Source organism: Muntiacus reevesi, chromosome 10, assembly GCF_963930625.1.
Source record: "Muntiacus reevesi chromosome 10, mMunRee1.1, whole genome shotgun sequence".
Classification (NCBI taxonomy): domain Eukaryota; kingdom Metazoa; phylum Chordata; class Mammalia; order Artiodactyla; family Cervidae; genus Muntiacus; species Muntiacus reevesi.
The window spans coordinates 75,778,173-75,799,456 of NC_089258.1; the positions used below are offsets into that span (position 1 = coordinate 75,778,173).

The following is a 21,284-nucleotide window of genomic DNA, read 5'->3' on the forward strand; positions in this document are numbered from 1 at the left end:
GCAAGGTACTCCCCTATTCCTGAGACACTGGACAGCTAGCTGTGAGGAAGAGATGTTATTCTGAAGCTCTCTGTGTCTTTGACATATTTGGAGCAGTTGTCTCTTTGGTAGCAGTCTCGGCACAGATACTTCAAACAACATTATGGAGCCTCAAAGTCAGAATTTGAAGACAGCACCATTCTTGACTTTAGGAAGATTTCACATTTCTGAAGATTATGGCTTTCTTCTCCCAAATCCTCTGGTAAGGCTAGGGTTATAGAGCAGGTCAGTATAGTTTTCTTGAGATGCTGGTTTGTGTGTTTGTTTCTTTAATGATGTAGTCATTAAGAGAGATGCAATATAAATGCCACGTCTGTGATGTGGGATGGATAATACAAATAAGTGCAAGTTGCTCAGTAATGTCCGACTCTTTGTGACCCCATGGACTATACAGTCCATGGAATTCTCTAGGCCAGAATACTGGAGTGGGTAGCCTATCCCTTTTCTGGGGGATCTTCCCAACCCAGGGATCAAACCCAGGTCTCCCACACTGCAGGTGGATTCTTTACCAGCTGAGCCACCACAGAAGCCCAAGAATAGTGGAGTGGGTAGGCTATCCCTACTCCATTGGGCCTTCCTGACTCAGGGATTGAACCAGGGTCTCCTACATCGCAGGCAGATTCTTTACCAACAATACAAATGAGGCACAGGGTGATTACCAGCAAAGGCAAGTGACAGCTACCCCAGGGAGAAAGCAAGTGAAATGTTTTAATGTCAGGTTTTTTGTTTGTTTGTTTTTTAAATGTATTGCCCATCATTCCACCGAATTTGTGAGCAAATGTGCAGTTATCAAAAGGAGAAAGGGGGAATTAGATAAAGATCAATTATATGATCCCTGGGTCTGGAAGATCCCCTGGAGAAGGGAATGGCTATCCCTCCAGTGTCCTTGCCTGGAGAGTCCAGTGGACAGAAGAGCCTGGTGGGCTACCCCAGTTCATGGGGTCACACAGAGTCAGACACGACCAAGTAAGCACTAAAGCAAGAAATTCCGTTTATCTTGCCTGGCTAGAGGTAGAGAAAAGAGAACACAGTGGACCTCAGGTGTGCTTGAGGATAGTAGGAGGGATTAGATGTTCACAGATATTGCTGTGAAGAGGAAAGAATCTTTGAGAACAAACTGCAACTATTTCTTGATTGTTCTTAATGCAGTTCCTTTTCAACACTGTTTAATCTTTGAATATGGTTAAGATCAAAAATGTTAAAACTGCAAGAGTTCTTAGAAACTGAAGACCAGAAGTGGCTTGCCCAAAGTCATATTACTAAAAAAAGCAGAAGTAGTACTCAGGACTCTTGATTTTTTTTTTCTACTATGTTATAAATAAGGGCCAAGACGACTCAGCTAAAAATCTAGAGATCCAATGTTATAATCACTGCAATCTTTTATTAGATTCAATTTTCCCTTCTATGGACCTAATTGGTGATTTAATCATGATTAATGATTGACCTAGAATTTAATGAACTTTTATGGAATTCCTACTTCTGAGTGTGATAGAGGAATACAGATGAAGATAGGATCTATTTGCTGATCCCCAGTGCTACTCTGTAGAGCTTTTAGTTTTGAAATCAAGTCACAGATCTGCAAGAAACTTGAGCATTAACAGTAATGACTCCAGGGTGTTATAACAGACGACCATTGTGGCCCAGAACACTGGACTGTATTCTCTGACCCTGCCAGTAGGGTGACAAAGAATGTCCATTTGCTAGAGGCCAAAGGGGATTCCAAGATGCAGGATTTTCTATGCTAAGTCAGGAAAGTCCTGAGCACACCAGAATACTTGAGTCATCCAAAGTTTTACTTACTAACTCTTGTGACCTAGAATGAATCATCAGCATTGCCTGACCCTCAGTTTTCACAGGCACTGAAAGAGATTTAGCCCCACCCTTACTGGACTGCTATGGAGCACGGAAGCACTTTCATAAATCCAGTGGAAGACTAGAAGCCAATTTGCCTGAGCCTCAGTCCAGAGCTTATTCAAAATTTCATTCTGTGTATATAACTTGATTCAGGCATACTCAGATCATTTCTAATTCACAAGAAAGAGTCAATCTACAGGCCAACACTCTCTTATTGGGATTAAATATATACACTGAACTGAGAAAAATAGTATTAAAATTATTGGGCTGGCCGAAAAGATTTTTCGGATTTTTCGATAACATTTTGTGTGTGAACACTGGGTGGGGCCACCATGATTGTGTTCCCTTCTTTGTTGTTTCCTTTCTTATAAATAAGAAAACCAGATGAGAAATAGTAACAACATCAAGTGGCTGTGACTTTCTGAGACAATACAAGACCCCATCTGCCCTGTGGTCTGGCTCATGCATACTCCTTAGAGGAAATTTCCATTCTGGAGCTCAGATAGAAATTTCCTGGCAAACTGGATCTGTTCTCACAGTCATTTGCCAAAGTTCTAAAGATTGCAAGTCTTTGTTTCACTTTTAGTGTTCCCTCCTAAACACCTCCTTTTCTGGGAAGAGGTAGGGGAAGGCTGTTGACACCACAATCTGTCTCAGATTACCCAGCTGATCAGAAGATCACCCATCACCCATGGTGTGATCTTCACCCATCCTCAAATAGCAGTGGTGTCACAACAGATCACAAACTGAGAAACATCAGCCTGGTTTTGCTAAGGGCTTTTTTTGCTTTTAGGGAAGTGATGGGGTGGCTATTCCGTTATGTCAGTCAGACCAAGGATGTCCTTCCAGCAAGCTTGGTTGTTTACCACAAATACTTAGAGCATGTGAGTATAATTATGTACCACAGGTAGTAAATATCACATTATGCTCCAATGATTTTATGGATATTGGACCCATCTATGTGGGATTTCTAATAGCATTTTTATGTTAAGCTAATAAATACAAGAAATGGTTCTGATTTTTATCGATAACAAAGAAGAGAAGAAAGCACAGTCAAACTAATGAACAAGCAAGCATTCTGGCTCTGCAGGAAAGGGCTGACTTGGTTTGACATACGCTACCCTACTGTTTCTATAACCTTTCAAACATCTGTAGGGTCTAACATTGCATTCAGGAAAATGTGTCTCTTTTAGTCCCACAGGGAAGCCCCCCCCCAAATCACTTGCCAATCATGTAATCTGTGCATGCCTGTGTTTGGGTGGATGGGTGGGGAGAAATTTTTCTTTAAAGAATATAAGCAAATCAGCTGGGTAGGAAAAGGAGGGACCAAGATAGATGATAGCAGATTAGATTGGGGTGGGACCAAGGGAACTCAAATGTCAGGCTCAGGAATTTGGATTTCACACATCTGGTAAACCACTTATGCACTGGCATGTGACTGTATTCCTAGCAGAAAGTTAAGTGCAGGCAAGCTTCTGACAGGGGTTCCTGGATTGTGTACCAAAATTAGCTGGGGAACCTAAATAAATACTGATGCCAGAAACCCAGCCAGGAGTGGAACAGGAACCTCTAGGCTAATTAGGTCCGTACCTGACAGAATCTATAAAAGACAGTGGAGGTTCACATGAGCAATGAGGGTTTCTGAAGGTTGTTTTTGGAAGGAAATGTGTTCCTAACTATGAGAAACAGTGAGACGGGCTTGTGTGCATCCTAAGTCACTTCAGTCGTGTCTGACTCTTTGAGGCCCCATGGACTGCAACCCACCAGGCTCCTCTGTCCATGGCAGTTCTCCAGACAAGAATACTGGAGTGGGTTGCCCTGCCCTTCTCCAGGGGCTCTTCCCGACCCACAGACCAAACCTGGGTCTCTTAGGAAAAATAAATATACATATACTCTCCTGTGAAAATTTAAAGCACTTGTGAGAAGCACTGGACTCCAGCTGTTCTGAAGGAAGGATAGAAAAATAATTAACACAGAAGACTATAGTTTTCGAATGGAAAGTAGAGGTAGAAAGAAACCTAATATTTCCTTGAGAAAAAGTTACCATATCTGCTAGTATCTGAGCTATATGCCTGACTATGTCAAATGAGATTTGAGGCAATGATGGTTATATTTAGTTTAGTTCAGTCGCTCAGTCATGTCCGACTCTTTGTGACCCTATGGACTGCAGCATGCCAGGCTTCCCTGTCCATCACCAATTCCCAAAGCTTGCTCAAACACATGTCCATGCTTTATTTTATTTATTACATATTATATTGCATACATATACATGGTTTATTATATACTATATAGCCATATAAATGGTTATATTACCAATAGATATATTATTATTAATACATCTACTACATTTGCAGAGATACACCCAAAGAGATCAGATTTCAGAATACTGAGTGTAGATTAATAAAGAAAGGTGAGTTCGGAGCTGGGGAGGGCTGGACAGGATATGGATTTCCGTGCCAAAGTTAAGAAACCAAGAAAAAGGTGAGGCAAGCTGATGGGGAAGTGGTTGGACAATGAGGATAACAATGGGGAAAAAGCGGCCAACATGGTCCTAGAAACTGGAATCTGAAACAATGAAACCACTCAGAGTTTTTCACCCTCAGGATACCGAAGCTGTAGAAAAGCTTAAGACAACATGGGGAGAGCTGAGCTGAGTGATCTAAGAAAGGATGACAAATCATGCAACAGGGAAATTACATATCTGCTACTCTCGGTCAAAATGAGGATCTGGAAGTGAATTAGTTTCCTAGGGCTGGTGTCAAAATTACCAAAAATATGTTGGTGGCTTAAAGCAAGAGAAATGTACTTTCTTAGACTTCTGGAGGGAAGAAGTCTGGAATCAGGGTGTTGGCAGCACACTCCTCCCCCCACAAAGTCTCTCGGGGAGAATCCTTCTTGGCTTCTTCCACCTTCCTATGGCTCCTGGCATCCTTGCCCCAGCAGAAGGACTCCACTCTCTACTCCATCTTCACATGGCCTTCATAACTGCCCTGCAATCTTCCTCCCTCTCCCTCTGTCTTCTCTTATAAGGGCACATGTCATCACATCCAGGCTTCCCAGGTGGCGTTAGTGGTAGAGAACCTGCCTGCCAATGCAGGAGACATAAGAGATGTGGGTTTGATCCCCTGGGTCTGGAAGATCCCCTGGAGGAGGGCATGGCAGTCTGCACACTCCAGTGTTCTTACCTGAAGAATCTCATGGACAGAGGAGCCTGGCGGGCTACCATCCACAGCGTCGCAAAAAGAGTCAGACACAACTGAAGCGACTTAGCACACATCATCACAACCATGCTAATCCACGGTGTTCTTATCTTGTGGTGACTAACTAAATGGTATCATCAGAGACCCATTTCCAATTAAGGTCACATTCACAGTTTCCAAGCGGACATGTCTTTTGGGGAGAAAAGGGTTGGCACAAGCCATTCGGCTCACTATAGGAAGTGAGGCAGAAAGATGAACAGCTAGAGAAAGGGAGATCCTGGGCAATGGAAACCAAAGCCTTAATTTTTTTTTTTTTTAATAATTATTGATTGATTTTTTTTTTTTTTTTTTTTTTTTTTTGGCTGCGGTGAGTCTTCACTGCTGTCAGAGTTTTTTTTTAGCTGTGGCAAGTGGGTTTCTCCTTGTGGCGGCCGCTCTTGTTGTGGAACGCAGGCTCTAGGGTGCTCAGGCTTCAGTAGTTGCAGCCCACAGCATCTAGAGTCCAGGCTCAACAGTTGTGGAGCACAGGCTTAACTGTGTCACGGCATGTGGGATCTTCCCAGACCAAGGATTGAACACACGTCTCCCGCATTGGCAGGTTGGATTCTTTACCACTGAGCCACCAGGGAAGCCCCAAAGCTATGTTTTGCCCTGAGATCCCCAGAGCTGACCAGACAGGAGGGTAAAGGGCAACAAAATGTGAGGGTGCAAAACACGAAATGACCAAGGAAGCACGAAGGGACTGTTAAATATTGACCGGTTTTGTCAGCATATTATTAACTCGTGTTCCCCACTCTATGATCTCAAAGTGCTGAAAAAGACTGAAGAATATTCACAGGCCCTGCTGAAAATTGTAGCTTTAAGATCAGAGAAAAGCTGGAATATGAGAAAACACCTTATGAGCAAAGGGTAGACAGCTGAGCTAGCCCACATGAGCTCAAAGTCCAGCCTTGTTTTTCAACTGTGAGCACAGTAATTACATGACCAGTTATATGGGAAAGCAGTCTCCATGTCAGCAAATTTGGAAAACTCAGCAGCAGCCACAGGACTGGAAAAGGTCAGTTTTCATTCCAATGCCAAAGAAAGGCAATGCCAAAGGATGCTCAGACTACCGCACAATTGCACTCATCTAACACGCTAGTAAAGTAATGCTCAAAATTCTCCAAGCCAGGCCTCAGCAATATGTGAACCATGAGCTTTCAGATGTTCAAACTGGTTTTATAAAAGGCAGAGGAAACAGAGATCAAATTGCTAACATCTATTGGATCATCAAAAAAGCAAGAGAGTTCTAGAAAAACATCTATTTCTGCTTCATTGACTATGCCAAAGCCTTTGACTGTGTGGATCACAAGAAACTGTGGAAAATTCTGAAGGAGATGGGAATACCAGACCACCTGACCTGCCTCTTGAGAAACCTGTATGCAGGTCAGGAAGCAATAGTTAGAACTGGACATGGAACAACAGACTGGTTCCAAATAGGAAAAGGAGTATGTCAAGGCTCTATATTGTCACCCTGCTTATTTAACTTAGATGCAGAGTACATCATGAGAAACGCTGGGCTGGAGGAACCACAGGCTGGAATCAAGATTGCCAGGAGAAATATCAATAACCTCAGATATGCAGATGACACTAGTCTTATGGAAGAAAGTGAAGAAGAACTAAAAAGCCTCTTGATGAAAGTGAAGGAGGAGAGTGAAAAAGCTGGCTTAAAGCTTAACAGTCAGAAAACTAAGATTATGGCATCTGGTCCCATCGTTTCATGAGAAATAGATGGGGAAACAGGGGAAACAATGACAGACTTTATATTTTTGGGCTCCAAAATCACTGCAGATGGTGATTGCAGCCATGGAATTAAAAGACACTTACTCCTTGGAAGGGAAGTTATGACCAACCTGGATAGCATATTTAAAAGCAGAGACATTACTTTGCCAACAAAGGTCCTTCTAGTTAAGGCTATGGTTTTTCGAGTAGTCATGTATGGATAGGAGAGTTGGACAGTGAAGAAAGCTGAGCACCGAAAAATTGATGCTTTTGAACTGTGGTGTTGGAGAAGACTCTTGAGAGTCCCTTGGACTGCAAGGAGATCCAACCAGTCCATCCTAAAGGAGCTCAGTCCTGGTGTTCATTGGAAGGACTGATGTTAAAGCTGAAACTACAATATTTTGGCCACCTAATGCGAAGAGTTGACTCATTTGAAAAGACCCTGATGTTGGGAAAGATTGAAGGCAGGAGGAGAAGGGGATGACAGAGGATGAGATGGTTAGATAGCATCACTGACTCAATAGACATGAGTTTGGGTAAACTCTGGGAGTTCGTGATGGACAGGGAGGCCTGGGGTGCTACAGTCCATGGGGTCGCATGGGGATATGACTGAGTGACTGAACTGAACTGTCCTGTATAAATATTATATTGGAATATAATTGCATTGCAATGTTGTGTTAGTTTCTGCAGTACAAAAATGCAAATTTGCCATATATATGCACATATATATGTATGTATGTATATATATATATATATATATACGTATGTGTTTGTATATACATATATATCCCATTCCTTTGAGCTTCCCTCGCATGCCCCCATCTCACCTCTCTAGGTCATCACAGAACACTGGGTTAGGCACCCTGTGCTATAGAGCACTTTCCACTAGCTATCTGTTTTACACGTAGTAATATATATATGTCAGTCGTACTTCCTCAGTTTGTCCCATCCTCTCTTTCCCCTGCTGTGCCCATAAGTCCATTATCTGCATCTGTATCTCTATTCCTTCCCTGCAAATAAGTTAATCAGTAGCATGCAAAAATAAACTTCAGACTTAGCCCTGAGCTTTGTCTCCCTCTCTCTCTCATTTGCCGACGCCGTTCATCCTGAGGGTTCCCCTGGATCCTGCTGGGGCTGGACCCCGGCAGGGGTACATATGTCTTTTTGAATTATGATTTTCTCAGGGTATATGTTGAGTAATGGGATTGCTGGATCATACAGTTGTTTTATTCCTAGTTTTTTAAGGAACCTCCATACTGTTCTGCATATTGACAGTATCAATTTACATTCCCACCAACAGTGCAAGAGGGCTCCCTCTTCTCCACACGCTCTCCAGCATTTACGGTTTGCAGTTTTTTTGATGATGGTCATTCTGACCAGTGTGAGGTGATACATCATTGTAGTTGTTCGCATTTCTCATAATGAGCAGTATACATCTTTTCATGTTTTTGTTGGCCAACTCTATGTCTTCTTTGGAGCAATGTCTGTTTAGGTCTTCCACTCATTTTTTAGTTGGGTTGTTTTGTTTTTCTGCTATTGACCTGTATAAATCTAAAAGGATAATCTAGAATCATGTTTCTGAAACTGTGGGTTGTGGAGTAGGGAGATAGAAGAGGAGTAAAGATATGCTCCTAAGGATGCATAAGTGCTGAGATGCTTAGTGTTGTGTTTTTAATCTCTGACTAGATATAGAAAGAAATGTTTTATATCACAGAGATAATTTGCAGTGAAAACACATGTACCATAAAAAAGATTTTAGTTTCTTTCTTTTTTCCAACTCAGGTCTTTGAATCTTTGGGAAATTATTCTCTGGGATTCATGAAAATTATTCCTCAAAGGCAATTTTGTACATTCCTCTAGTTGAGAAACAGTAGATGATTAACATTACAAATTCTGGTTAACAGCACCGACAACACTGTAACAGTCATATTGATTTGAATTTGAAGTCTAGATAAATCTGTTACTAGTTTTAAAATTAGCAAGTCATATTTGCTCTCTTTTTGCCTCCTTTACTAGTGTGAGGACAACATGTCACGGGCATATGAGGAGAATCAAATTGAGAAAACCCCTCATAATTCTGATACTCTGTGATTTCAGTCTGAAACTAAAGATTAAGCCAGGCCCAGCTCCAGGCCCAGTTGACAACAGGATAAATTATTTCTATGTAATATAGATTTTCTAAATCATGACCAATTTGAGAAGGAGTATCTTATCACATTTCATGCCATCATTATGTCAATATTTATCAAATTATGTTCTAATTTGATTTTGAATCATATAATTGCCATAATTATCTCTCAACTGCTTTTAATCACAACTTAAGACCCCACTATTGATTAAAAAATTCTTTCAATTATATATAATATCAGGTTAATGTGTACTTTAAATTGACCATCCTCTGCTTGAAATCTTACCACAAACTCCTTTTATTGAATATTTATTTTATTATTAATCTTTAGAAATTAGGAGACTGCTAAAATTCAGTGGCACATCATTAGTGACAAGATTTTTTATGAAAAAAAATCTAAATGTTACTATTTTGTTACCAACTTAATAAATTCACATCAAGTTCACATTGGAAGATTCTTAAAAGTAGGAAATTGATTATTCACAACTCTACCATAAAATCAATATACCTTAGGTATCTGGGAATAATTTATCTAAGGGTGTATATGTTTAGCTACCTATTTGTCTGTATATATGTATAAGTATGTATACATATACATATGTATACGTATATGTATATATGTATATATGTGTGTCTATGTGTTTGCAAAGCTGCAAAGTTGTAATTCTATTGCATATCCAAACCTGCATTGTGTGTTTTTAACTCAATGCTGTAAAATAAAACTGCCTAAAATTAGTCACTCTAAACAATATAATTTTAATGGTTCCATTAAATCCTATTTGCATGATAAAACATTGCAATTTAATGGCATTAGACATATTGGTTAATTTTCCCTCTATAAATAAAACCAATGTATGAAACTTCTGATGGTTTAATTCAAACCAGGTCATTCCCACAAAAATTGTTTATCTTGTTCCTAAAATTAATTTATAATCACGAAGATTATACTTGTAAAATCACTTGTAATTTTGAGGACGTTTGCTTAGAATGCTTCCCCATTCTTCATTCTAACCTACGGGCATTCATTCTCTCTCATTTCGGTTCAGTTCAGTCGCTCATTCGGGTCCTACTATTTGTGACCCCATGAACTGCAGCACGTGAGGCCTCCCTGTCCATCACGAACTCCCAGAGTTTACCCAAACCCATGTCCATTGAGGTGGTGATGCCATCCAGCCATCTCATCCTCTGTCGTCCCCTTCTCCATCTGCCCCCAATCCTTCCCAGCATCAGGGTCTTTTCCAATGAGTCAACTCTTCGCATGAGGTGGCCAAAGAATTGAAGTTTCAGCTTTAACATCAGTCCTTCCAATGAACACCCAGGACTGAGCTCCTTTAGGATGGACTGGTTGGATCTCCTTGCAGTCCAAGGGACTCTCAAGAGTCTTCTCCAACACCACAGTTCAAAAGCATCAAATTTTTGGTGTTCAGCTTTCTTCACTGTCCAACTCTCCTATCCATACAGGACTACTTGTAAAACCATACCCTTAACTAGAAGGACCTTTGTTGGCAAAGTAATGTCTCTGCTTTTAAATATGCTATCCAGGTTGGTCATAACTTCCCTTCCAAGGAGTAAGTGTCTTTTAATTCCATGGCTGCAATCACCATCTGCAGTGATTTTGGAGCCCAAAAATATAAAGTCTGTCATTGTTTCCCCTGTTTCCCCATCTATTTCTCATGAAGTGATGGGACCAGATGCCATGATCTTAGTTTTCTGAATGTTGAGCTTTAAGCCAGCTTTTTCACTCTCCTCCTTCACTTTCATCAAGAGGCTTTTTAGTTCTTCTTCACTTTCTTCCATAAGACTAGTGTCATCTGCATATCTGAGGTTATTGATATTTCTCCTGGCAATCTTGATTCCAGCCTGTGGTTCCTCCAGCCCAGCGTTTCTCATGATGTACTCTGCATCTAAGTTAAATAAGCAGGGTGACAATATACAGCCTTGACATACTCCTTTTCCTGTTTGGAACCAGTCTGTTGTTCCATGTCCAGTTCTAACTATTGCTTCCTGCCCTGCATACAGGTTTCTCAAAAGGCAGGTCACTCTCTCTAGTGTCAGAATAATGTACCTCCTCTGATTCACGATTTCTTCAATATTTTTTGGTGGAATTTTTTTATCATTTCAGCCCACTGCATAATTTTGCACTGCTTTTAATGTTTCAGAACACTTAGTTTACAGATGTGAATTAATGTGAACTCTCTGCTCCCAGCCTAGAAAACAATATTGATAGAGGATGATACCAGAGCAAATGATGTAGTTCCCCTATGTGGATGAATCAATTTGTCATCAATGAAATTTTTTAATGCTTGTCCAATCTTCATCATAGAAATGCCTGAGCTCTTATTCCAAATGGAGACAGGTGGGCAGAGATGGTGAACACTTCTCTGTAGCAGCTGCTGTCCAAAGCTACAGAACCTCAGTCTCAAATCTGTTTACATCCTCCAGGAAAAAAGACAAGCAAAACGAAACAGTTAGAAAGAAAAAAAGAAAATTTATCATTGCCAAGTTCCACCTTGGAGGGCATTTTGACATCCATTTATTGTTACTTTGGGGCTTCCCTGGTAACACAGATGGTAAAGAATCCACCTGCAGTGTGTGAGACCTAGTTTTGATTCCTGGGTTGGGAAGATCCCCTGGAGAAGGGAATGACAACCCACTCCAGTATTCTTGCCTGGAGAATTCCCATGGCCAGAAGAGCCTGGTGGGCTGCAGTCCATGGGGTTGCAAAGAGTTGGACATGACTGAGCAACTCAGTACAGCACATTATTACTTTGGCATGCCCTCAAACAACTTATCAAAATATTCTTTCTAAACCTTTTCTGTACTTTTTCTTGGCCTTTCTGATTTTATGTTTCATAACAACTTTCCAAGGGCCTCCTTGGCAGCTCAATGGTAAAGAATCCACCTGCAATGCAGGAGATGCCATTTCAGTCCCTGGGTGGGGAGGATCCCGTGGAAGAGGAAATGATACTCCACTCTAGTCTTCTTGCCTGGGAAATACCACAGACAAAGGAACTTGGCGGGCTCCAGTTCATGGGGTCGCAAAAGAGTTGGATACTTCTTAGCAACTAAAGGACAACCAAACAACAACATTTCAATGTCAAAATATACTCACAGTAATGCCAAACATGGGTTGGTCTTTTATACTAATGAATTCAGCTTGATAATATTTTATTTAAGAAGTACCTTTTTGTATTCATACACCACAGTAGTGTTATTATTTCAGGGGTTAGTCCTGAGGGTCTGTTATCTTCACAAATTGCATTAATTGCTTTCTCATCTTCATCTATGCTCTGGAAGAGATAATATATCATAATTCTTAAGACAGATTTTAGATGATAAGTTTTTAATTATATTTTTCATTTCCTCTATGCTTTTGGTCTATTTAGATTTAATACTTCTAGGCGAAAAAACAAAAGTTTTTTTTTGTTGTTGTTGTTGTTTGTTCTTTTTCAATTGGGGTTCCAATTCAGTTTTTCAGTCGGGGTTTCAATTCAGATTTTCAAAGTATTAGCAAAATTTATTAATATCATTCTTCTATATTTCATTAAGAATGGAATATTTTTTTAGTTCCTACAATAACCCCTTTATAATATATAGTTATTTTATAGTAGTTGAGCGACTGAACTGAACTATTATTTAGTCAGTGTTCATTTTGTTCTTGACCTGTGTTACCCTTAACTACATATTTTGTAATTGAGTCTTGCAATAATCTTTATTATTCTCTAATGACTCCTGTGATAATGAATGAATTCATCCCTGTCTCTGAAATCTATCTCTTAGCTGCCCACCTTTCTCTTTTTCACCCTAGTGCAATCCACCACCATTTCTTCCTGGACTGTTGTTTTGTAAACTGTCTTTATTTCCCCTCTTGCCCAACTATAATACACTCCTGCATGGCAATCAGAGTAACCCTTAAATTAAAAAAATCAAACCACATAACTCCTCTCTTTAGAAAAAAATCCTATACTTTGGTGTAGCCTCAGAGGCCACTCATGCTGGTTACCCATCTCTTCAAAGTCATCTAGTATTTTTGTCTCCTCTTTACTTGGCAGCTATGTCACACCAGCCCCTTTCCATTTTTCCAGTCTTTTACTTCCCTAAAAATCATCTCTTTCAAATTCTACTCAGTCCAATAGATCACATTCTAATTTTTATGATACTAACATTATCACCCAGCTTTTCCTTATTGACATTTGACTGGTGTTAATTTCACTTAAACTTTTAATTTTTTTTTTTTTTTAGCTTTCTGTACTATTTTCTTAACCAGAAGTTGATTTTGTGAACCAATATAATACAGTTTGGTGTTTCTATAAAATACATGATTTCTATAAAATCTGTTCCTTCTTAGATTATAAATAAATTGAGAAGAACTATCCAAAGCAGAGCAAAAGGAGGGCTGAGTTTTAGTCACTATCACCTGGAGCCCTGTCTAATTAGCAGTCTCACTTTAGGATTACTTAATTACCTTCCTTAAGAACGATGCTCCTTTTTTGACATGCTGCTTACTATTGAGTTGGACTGAATCTCTGAAACTACATGTTAACTTGCAAAATTTTGTTCAAAAGAGCTGCAAGTGATTTCTGTTGAGTAGAAAAGATAACCCTAAAGTTTTTGACGGTTGTGCCACATAGGACATTAACCCATTACCATGTTTTTAACTTAGCAATTAATTTTTTAGCATTCGTTTTTTAAAAACTCTATAAACACTTCAGTCTATCAAGTGCTTTTGAGCCAACTCGGCCATCCTGTTGAGTTCCTCATTAATAAACTAAATTAATTTTGGACATGCACTCCATATTTGCATGAGTCATTTTTCAACTTTTGAAAACTAGACTTTGACAGATATAAAAGTCCAGAAAAAGAATAATATCAAATAGGAAACTGGGGGAAAAAAATAGAAAAGAAGGCCACAGATTTTATTGTTTCTGTCCATCCAATGGTCTTCTGATCAGTGGAATAAGGGGAAGAAAAACATGTCAAGCTTCTCTGGACTTCTTATCCCCTTGCACTAAATATCTCCCCACTCATCATTCTGTGTGTTTACTCTCAGGAGAAGCTGGAAAGTACACTGAACTTTGAGTCAGAAGTGGTTTGACCTGACCGCCGGTGATATGCATAACCTTGGGAAAGTTACTTAATTTCTCTGGCTTGAACTTCCTCTATTTTGAAAGGGCACTAATGAGATAACCTATCCTAACTCACGACACAAGTGTAGATAGATTAAAGAAGTAATCATCAACAGTTAAACTAGAAATATTCTAAAAAGAAGTAATATTGGGACAAGAAGAACTTTCTAAGTATAACCAAAAACCCAATGTATAAGTGAAAATACTGACTCATTTGACTACCCTGATATGAATGGCAGTTTCACACCTGCACCCAAAATGCAATATGACAAAAGCATAAGACAAGATATTCAAACTCATCAGTTATCACAGAAATGTAAACAATACAATGGTAACATACAAAATTTCTGGAAAACCACAGAAATGTCCAAGGGTCATTACTGCTAGAAGAGAGGATGAGAACAAGAGTAATTTTACTTTCTACCTTCTAAATTCTGTGCTTTTTGACTGTCTTGCCATCAACATTGACTGCTTTATTTTAATCATCATTTTTGAGAAAGGAATATTTTTGGATGTTTATCTTATTATTGAATATTAAAATAGCTATAGAATTTTAGTGCAAAGAATCCAATGTATGTACCTTTAAAAATAACAACAAAAAAGCTTGGTAATGCTCAACCTTGTTAGAATCATAAATAAACTGGCACTCCCATTATATATTATATAAATGCAACTATCATTTCATGTAACTTTTCTGTAAGAAAATCAAGAAGAGGCTCTCAACCATTCCAGGTGCAAAAATCTTTCATTCAGTAAAATCTGTATTTATAAATTTGTCCTGCTAATGAGACAACACCTAAAAGTGCATGTAGAAGAATGACTGTTTCAGATTTGTTAATGATAGCCAAAAATTGTAAGCAATTACCGATATTCATTCACAGCACATTAGGATTGTCTGCAGGTTTTGAAACAGATGAGATAGAGAAGTATTAAGTAACACCGAAAGGGATGTTGTGTAGAGAAATACTCATCAGTTGGTCCTGCCCCCCACACTGTAACTTAAAAAAGAATCTGGCAGTCAGAAAGTAATGAACATGATTCATTATTTTATTCAGTTGCTAGAGGAAAAGCCCACAGGAAGGGTGGGTGGTTTTTTTTTTTTTTAAAAAAAAAAGAGTCATTTGTTTATTTAAGTTTTATTTTTGGTTGCTCTGGGTCTTCACTGCTGTGTGTGGGCTTTCTCTAGTTACAGGGAGTGGGGAACTATCCTTCCCTGCAGGGTGCTGGCTTTCTACTGCGGTGGCTTCTATGTGTTGCAGAGCACAGATTCTAGGCACCCCGGGCTTCAGCAGTCACAGGGCACCAGCTCAGATGCGGTGGAATACCAGCATGTGGAATATTGCCGGATCAGGAATCAAACCCGTGCCCCCTGCATTGACAGGTGGATTCTCCACCAGGAGACCACCAAGGAAACCTTGGTGGATACGTTTCAAATGGATTGTGAACTGGCTACAAAATCCTTTCTCCCTTCACTTTTGAGGTCCCCACACCAGTGGTTTTCAAACTTTTGGTTACATTAGCTTCAGCTACAGGGCTTGCTAAAACATAGAAGCTGGGCCCCAGCCCTGAGCTTGGGGTTCAATGTGTCTAGGGAGGAGCCCCCTAGATTTGCATATCTAACAAGTTTTCACATCATTCCAATGCTGCCAGATGGGGACTGCACTTGGAGAACCCAGAGGTTCTCAAAGCTCACTGTTTTCTTATATTCGCGGGGTGATATCGGAGTCCACACACTTGAGCTGTTTAAAGAAGGGAGAGGATGAGAAAGAGGAAGAAGGGTAAGAAGCATTGAGGAGTATAAGGGGAAAGGAGGTATTAAAGAATAGAGGGTGGCTTAGGTTGAGGAACAATGGAGTATTTAAAGATCTCCATGCAAGCCCAGAAACAAAAATCCAGGATGCTGTATGTATATATATATATATATATATATATATTTGGTTGTGCCACGTGGTTTGTGGGACTGTATTTCCCATACCAGGCATTGAACTCAGGCCACCAGTGTGAAAGTACCAAGTCCTAACTACAGAGAATTCCCCCGGGTGCTTTAGTTCTCAAAATACGATCCCTTTTCTAGGTACCAAAGAAAGAAAGCCAGAGGTGATGACTTACTTACAGCTTTTTCTCAAACCCATTTTAAAAAGACCTCCTGAATACTGAGTCTCCTTCTGTGATTTTCTTTGAAAATACTGTTTTCCCTTGTCTCTGTTGCTGCATTCAATTGCTGTTTGTAAAACAGGAGAAAAACAAGTTGCCGGTTCAGAGTCAGTTAACTGTAAATCTCTCTGCCTCTGTGAGTGCGAGCATTCTTAACTCTGCCACCATTCTGTAAATCCGCAAACTTGGGTCAGTTATCAGCTTTCTTCAACTCTGCATCTCTGCTAGAGAAAATGACCATTAATGCTTATAAATGTTTTTTACCCTGGGAGAATAGGGGAGTGTAGTGGACTCTACCTTTGAGAAATTGCGGGACTAGGTGAAGAATATATGAGGAGAAAATGGCATGGTTTCTTCTTTGTAAATACCCATACTGTTGGGGCCCTGGGCAAGTTAACCCTGAATATGCCTCAATCATATTGATTATTTTGTCTTCTGTTCTTTATGTTCTTTCTTTTTTTTTAATTTTTTTTTTTTTTTGATGAGTACTACTTTTAAACTCTTTCCTTAACTTTGTTACCATATTGCTTCTGTTTTATGTTTTGACTCTTTGACTACAAGGCATGTAGGATCTTCGTTTCCCAACAAGCGATTGAACCCATACCACCTGCATCGGAAGGCAAAATCCCAACCACTGGACCAGCAGGGAAGTCCTTCACATTGATTATATTGAACTAAAGTTACTAAAGAAACAATCAGGGTGGAAAGCGGGAGGGAGGTTCAAGAGGGATGGGACATATATATATACCTATGGCTGATTCATGTTGACATATGGCAGAAACTAACACAATATTGTAAAGCAATTATCCTCCAATTAAAAATAAATAAATTTAAAAAAATAAAATAAAACGACCATTTAAAAACAGAAAGAGAACAGTGAATTCAAAAGGAACTTTGACCCTCTTTTCTGTCTTCCTAGAAGCAGGGAAATAAATCTCTCCTATGAAAGATGTCCTCCTTGCACATGGAGATAGGAAGACACCCTTATCACCATAGGTAGGGAATTTGAGCCGAGAAGCCTGAATAAATAAAACCCTGTTAGTTCTTTAATTGATGACCCCAGGACAAGACTGCATAGATTCTTCAAATACATGAAACCCAAGTTTCATCATCTTGTCCATTCATCACAGATTTATTGTTTCTTTGTCTAAAAAGAACAAAAGTTGCCTGCTATGGTCACTTCTCAGGTCCCATTTCTTAGGTCACATTTCTAATAGTCTGTATAGTCTGTTAACTATTAGTAACATTCCTTTCCTTTTCTCCTGTTAATCTGTTTTGTGTTAATTTATTATAAGTCCAGACTCAAGAACTTAGGAAAGGTAGAGGGGAAAATCCACCCCCCCTGACAATATCTATATTAAAAATATTAAATTATGAAATTATAATAATCTGGTATAATTTAAGAAAGCTACAAAAGGGTGCCCCAATTTGTCCTGAATTGATAGATGATAGAAAGCAGAGGATTAAATAGAGTTTATAATTTTCACAGGTTGTGCATTGGGTGTTAGATTCACCCAGTTTTATTTTACGTTCTAAGAAATAAGTGACTTATTGGTAACTTATAGACCTACAGCTCTCCAAACTAATTGCTTTCAAACTTCCCTGGGTTTTCTAAGTCATGATAATGTGTTATAATATACCTAATATGCATTGTGATATATTTGCCTTTTGTGTTTCATTTCCTGTTCCTTCTCCTATAACGAAGTTAACACTCACCTCTCTCCTCAAATCATACTACCTGACTCTTCACTACCATTTGCTGAGAAATTAAGTTCATAAGAAATGAATTCCTTCATACTCCAGACTTTCTTGTTCTCTTTATTAAAAAAAAAAATATATATATATATGTATATATATATACATATATATGTATTTTTACTTTTGGCTGTGCCGGGTCTTCAATGCTGCCCGGGATCTTCCTAGTTGCTGCGAGCAGGGCCTACTATCTCCTTGTGCTGCACAGGCTTCTCATTGCGGCGACTTCTCTGGTTGTGGAGCGCGGGCTCTAAGACGTGTGGCTCAGTAGTTCTGGCTCCCCGGCTCTGGAGCACAGACTCAACACATGGACTTAGTTGCTGTGAGGCGTATGGGATCTTCCCAGACCAGGGATGGAACTGTCTCCTGCATTGGCAGGCAGATTCTTTACCACTAAGCCACCGGGGTAGCCCTCCTATTTCTTTAAATGTGTTCCATCGTGGCTCTTTCTCTCCTCCTCCCCTTCCTCATGATTCTTTTCTTTTTTGTTTCCTCTCTCCTTTTTCTTCAGTCTCTGCCTCTTGAGTAGCAGACTGTAAACCACTCAAATCTTTTATTCTTCAGTGGAAACAGCTCTCAAACACCAACTTTCCCCTTGTTAATGCCTTTTCTTGTTGTTTCACCACTAAGTCATGTCTGAGTCTTTTGCAACCCCATGGACTGTAGCCCACCTGACTCCTCTATTCATGGGATATTCCAGGCAAGAATACTGGAGTGGGTTGCCATTTCCTTCCCGAGGGGATCTTCCTGACCCAGGGATCGAACCTACATCTCCTGTACTGGCAGGAGGATTCTTTACCACTGAGCCATCTGGGAAGCCTGAATGCCTTATGGTGCTCCCAAAAAAGTAAGTCACATATTCAATCTCTACACTCTTACCTCTTCAGCACACTATATTTCAAACCCTGTTTCCATGACCCCAATCTAACTGCTGTATATGTGTTATTGATGATTCAGTTTTTATTTTAAAGAGGTAACCTTACTTAAAATGATGCATTTGGCCATTTGATAAATAAATCCCTGTTGTTGTTCACTCACTCAGTCATGTCTGACTCTTTGGACTGCACGCAATCCCTGTCCTTAACCATCTCCCAGAGTTTGCTCAAACTCATGTCCATTGAGTCAATGATACTATGCAACCACCTCATCCTCTGTTGCCCCCTTTACCTCCTGCCTTTAGTCTTTCCCAGCATCAGGGTCTTTTCCAATGAGTCAGTTGTTCACACCAGGTGCCCAAAGTATTGGAGCTTCAGCTTCAGCATGAGGCCTTCCAATGGCTATTTTCAGGTTGATTTACTTTAGGACTGACCTGTTTGATCTCTTTGCAATCCAAGGGACTCTCAGAAGAAGAGAACTAGCAACTAGTTCAAAAGCATCAATTCTTTGGCTCGCAGCCTTCTTTATGGTCCAACTCTCACATCTAGAAAAGCCTGACTACTGGAAAAGTCATAGCTTTGACTATACAGACCTTTGTTGGCAAACCAATGCCTCTGCCTTTAATATGCTGTCTAAGTTATAGACATATAACATATAAAAGTTATATAGCTTTTCTTCCAACAAGCAAGTGTCTTTTAATTTCATGCTTGCAGTCACCATCTACAGTGATTTTGGAGCCCCCAAAAATAAAGTCTGTCATTGTTTCCATTGTTTCCCCATCTATTTGCCGTGAAGTGGTGGAACTGGATGCCATGATCTTAGTTTTTGAATGTTGAGTTTTAAGCCAGCTTTTTCACTCTCTTTCACTTTCATCAAAAGGCTCTTTAGTTCCTCTTTGCTTTCTGTCATAAGGTGGTGTCACCTGCATATCTGAGGTTATTGACGTTTCTCCCAGCAATCTTGATTCCAGCTTGTGCTTTATCGAGCCCAGCATTTCGCTTGATGTATCCTGCATATAAGTTAAATAAGCAGGGTGACAATATTCAGCCTTGACATACTTCTTTCCCAATTTGGAACCGGGTGCTCCATGTCTGGTTCTAATTTTTGCTTCTTGACCTGCATGCAAATTTCTCAGGAAGCTGGTAAGTTGGTCTGATAGTCCCATCTCTTTTAAGAATTTTCCAGAGTTTGTTGCCATCCACAGAGTCAAAGGCTTTTGCATAATCAATGAAGCAAAAATAGGTGCTTTTTAAAAAAATTCCCTTGCTTCTTCAGTGAGGAAACAGATGTTGACATTTGACCTCTGGTTCCTCTGCCTTTCCTGAATCCAGCTTGTACCTCTGAAAGTTCTCAGTTTGTGTACTGTTGAAGCCTAGCTTGAAGGATATTGAGCATTACCTTGCTAGCCTGTGAAATAAGCACAATTGTAAGGTAGTCTGAATATTCTTTGGGATTGGAATGAAAATTGACCTTTTCCAGTCTATGGCCACTGCTGAGGTTTCCAAATTTGCTGGCATGTTCAGTGCAGCATTTGAACAGCATCATCTTTTAGGATTTCAAATAGCTCAGCTGGAATTCCATCATCTCCACTAGCTTTGTTCATAGTGATGCTTCCTAAGACCTGCACACTTGACTTCACACTCCAGGATGTCTGGTTCTAGGTGAGCGCTCATGCCACTGTGGCTGTCTGGATCATAAAGATCTTTTTTGTGTAGTTCTTCTGTATATTCTTGCCACCTCTTCTTAATATCCTCTGCTTCTGTTACGTCCATACAGTTTCTGTCCTTTATTGTGCCCACCTTTGCATGAAATGAGCATGAAATGTTCCCTTGGTATCTCTAATTTTATTGAAGAGATCTCTAGTCTTTCCCGTTCTATTGTTTTCCTCTATGTCTTTGCATTGTTCACTTAAGAAGTCTTAAAAGATGTCTGGCTCTCCAAGAAAACCCTCTAATGTCTTGACTTCCATAGGGTGGTTCTTTTATGGCTCATTGAGCATCTGTGCATGTCTTCATAATCTGAATTGCTGGATTTGTTTCCTCTGCCCGCCTTGTAAGATCCCCGAGTGCACTGATCTAAGCCTTCTCTTTTCACTTTGCAACTTCTCCTGAACTACCTTTGTATACTCTTTTCCTTTTAACCACAAAGTAGAATTTGCTCTACAGTGATACTCCCAGTTGCACATTTGTAAGGTAAATTTTCTCCTGAACTCCCAATTGTATATCCAGTTGCCCAGTATACAGCCATATCTTGACATTCCATGAATATTTTAGGTGACATTCCATGGGTTTTTTAGACAGATCTAACAATAAATTCCGTATTATGTGCCCTGTCTGTGACTTCACCTGTATTTCTGCTTCAGTTCATGGTGTTCTCACCAATTCATCCAGT

The 21,284-nt window shown here is 39.8% G+C and overlaps 1 protein-coding gene across 3 annotated transcripts in view; it reads left to right on the forward strand.

Annotated features, from left to right (window-relative positions):
• Nucleotides 1-21,284, forward strand: part of IDO2 (indoleamine 2,3-dioxygenase 2) — a 72,246-nt gene continuing 50,962 nt past the window's right edge. For 2 of the 3 annotated variants that reach the window (XM_065946834.1, XM_065946833.1), the window contains exon 1: nt 1-241. In XM_065946834.1, coding sequence (XP_065802906.1) covers nt 143-241 — 99 coding nt within the window. In that variant the 5' untranslated portion in view covers nt 1-142. The remainder of the gene's footprint in view (nt 242-21,284) is intronic. The other variant, XM_065946835.1, reaches the window with a different exon arrangement.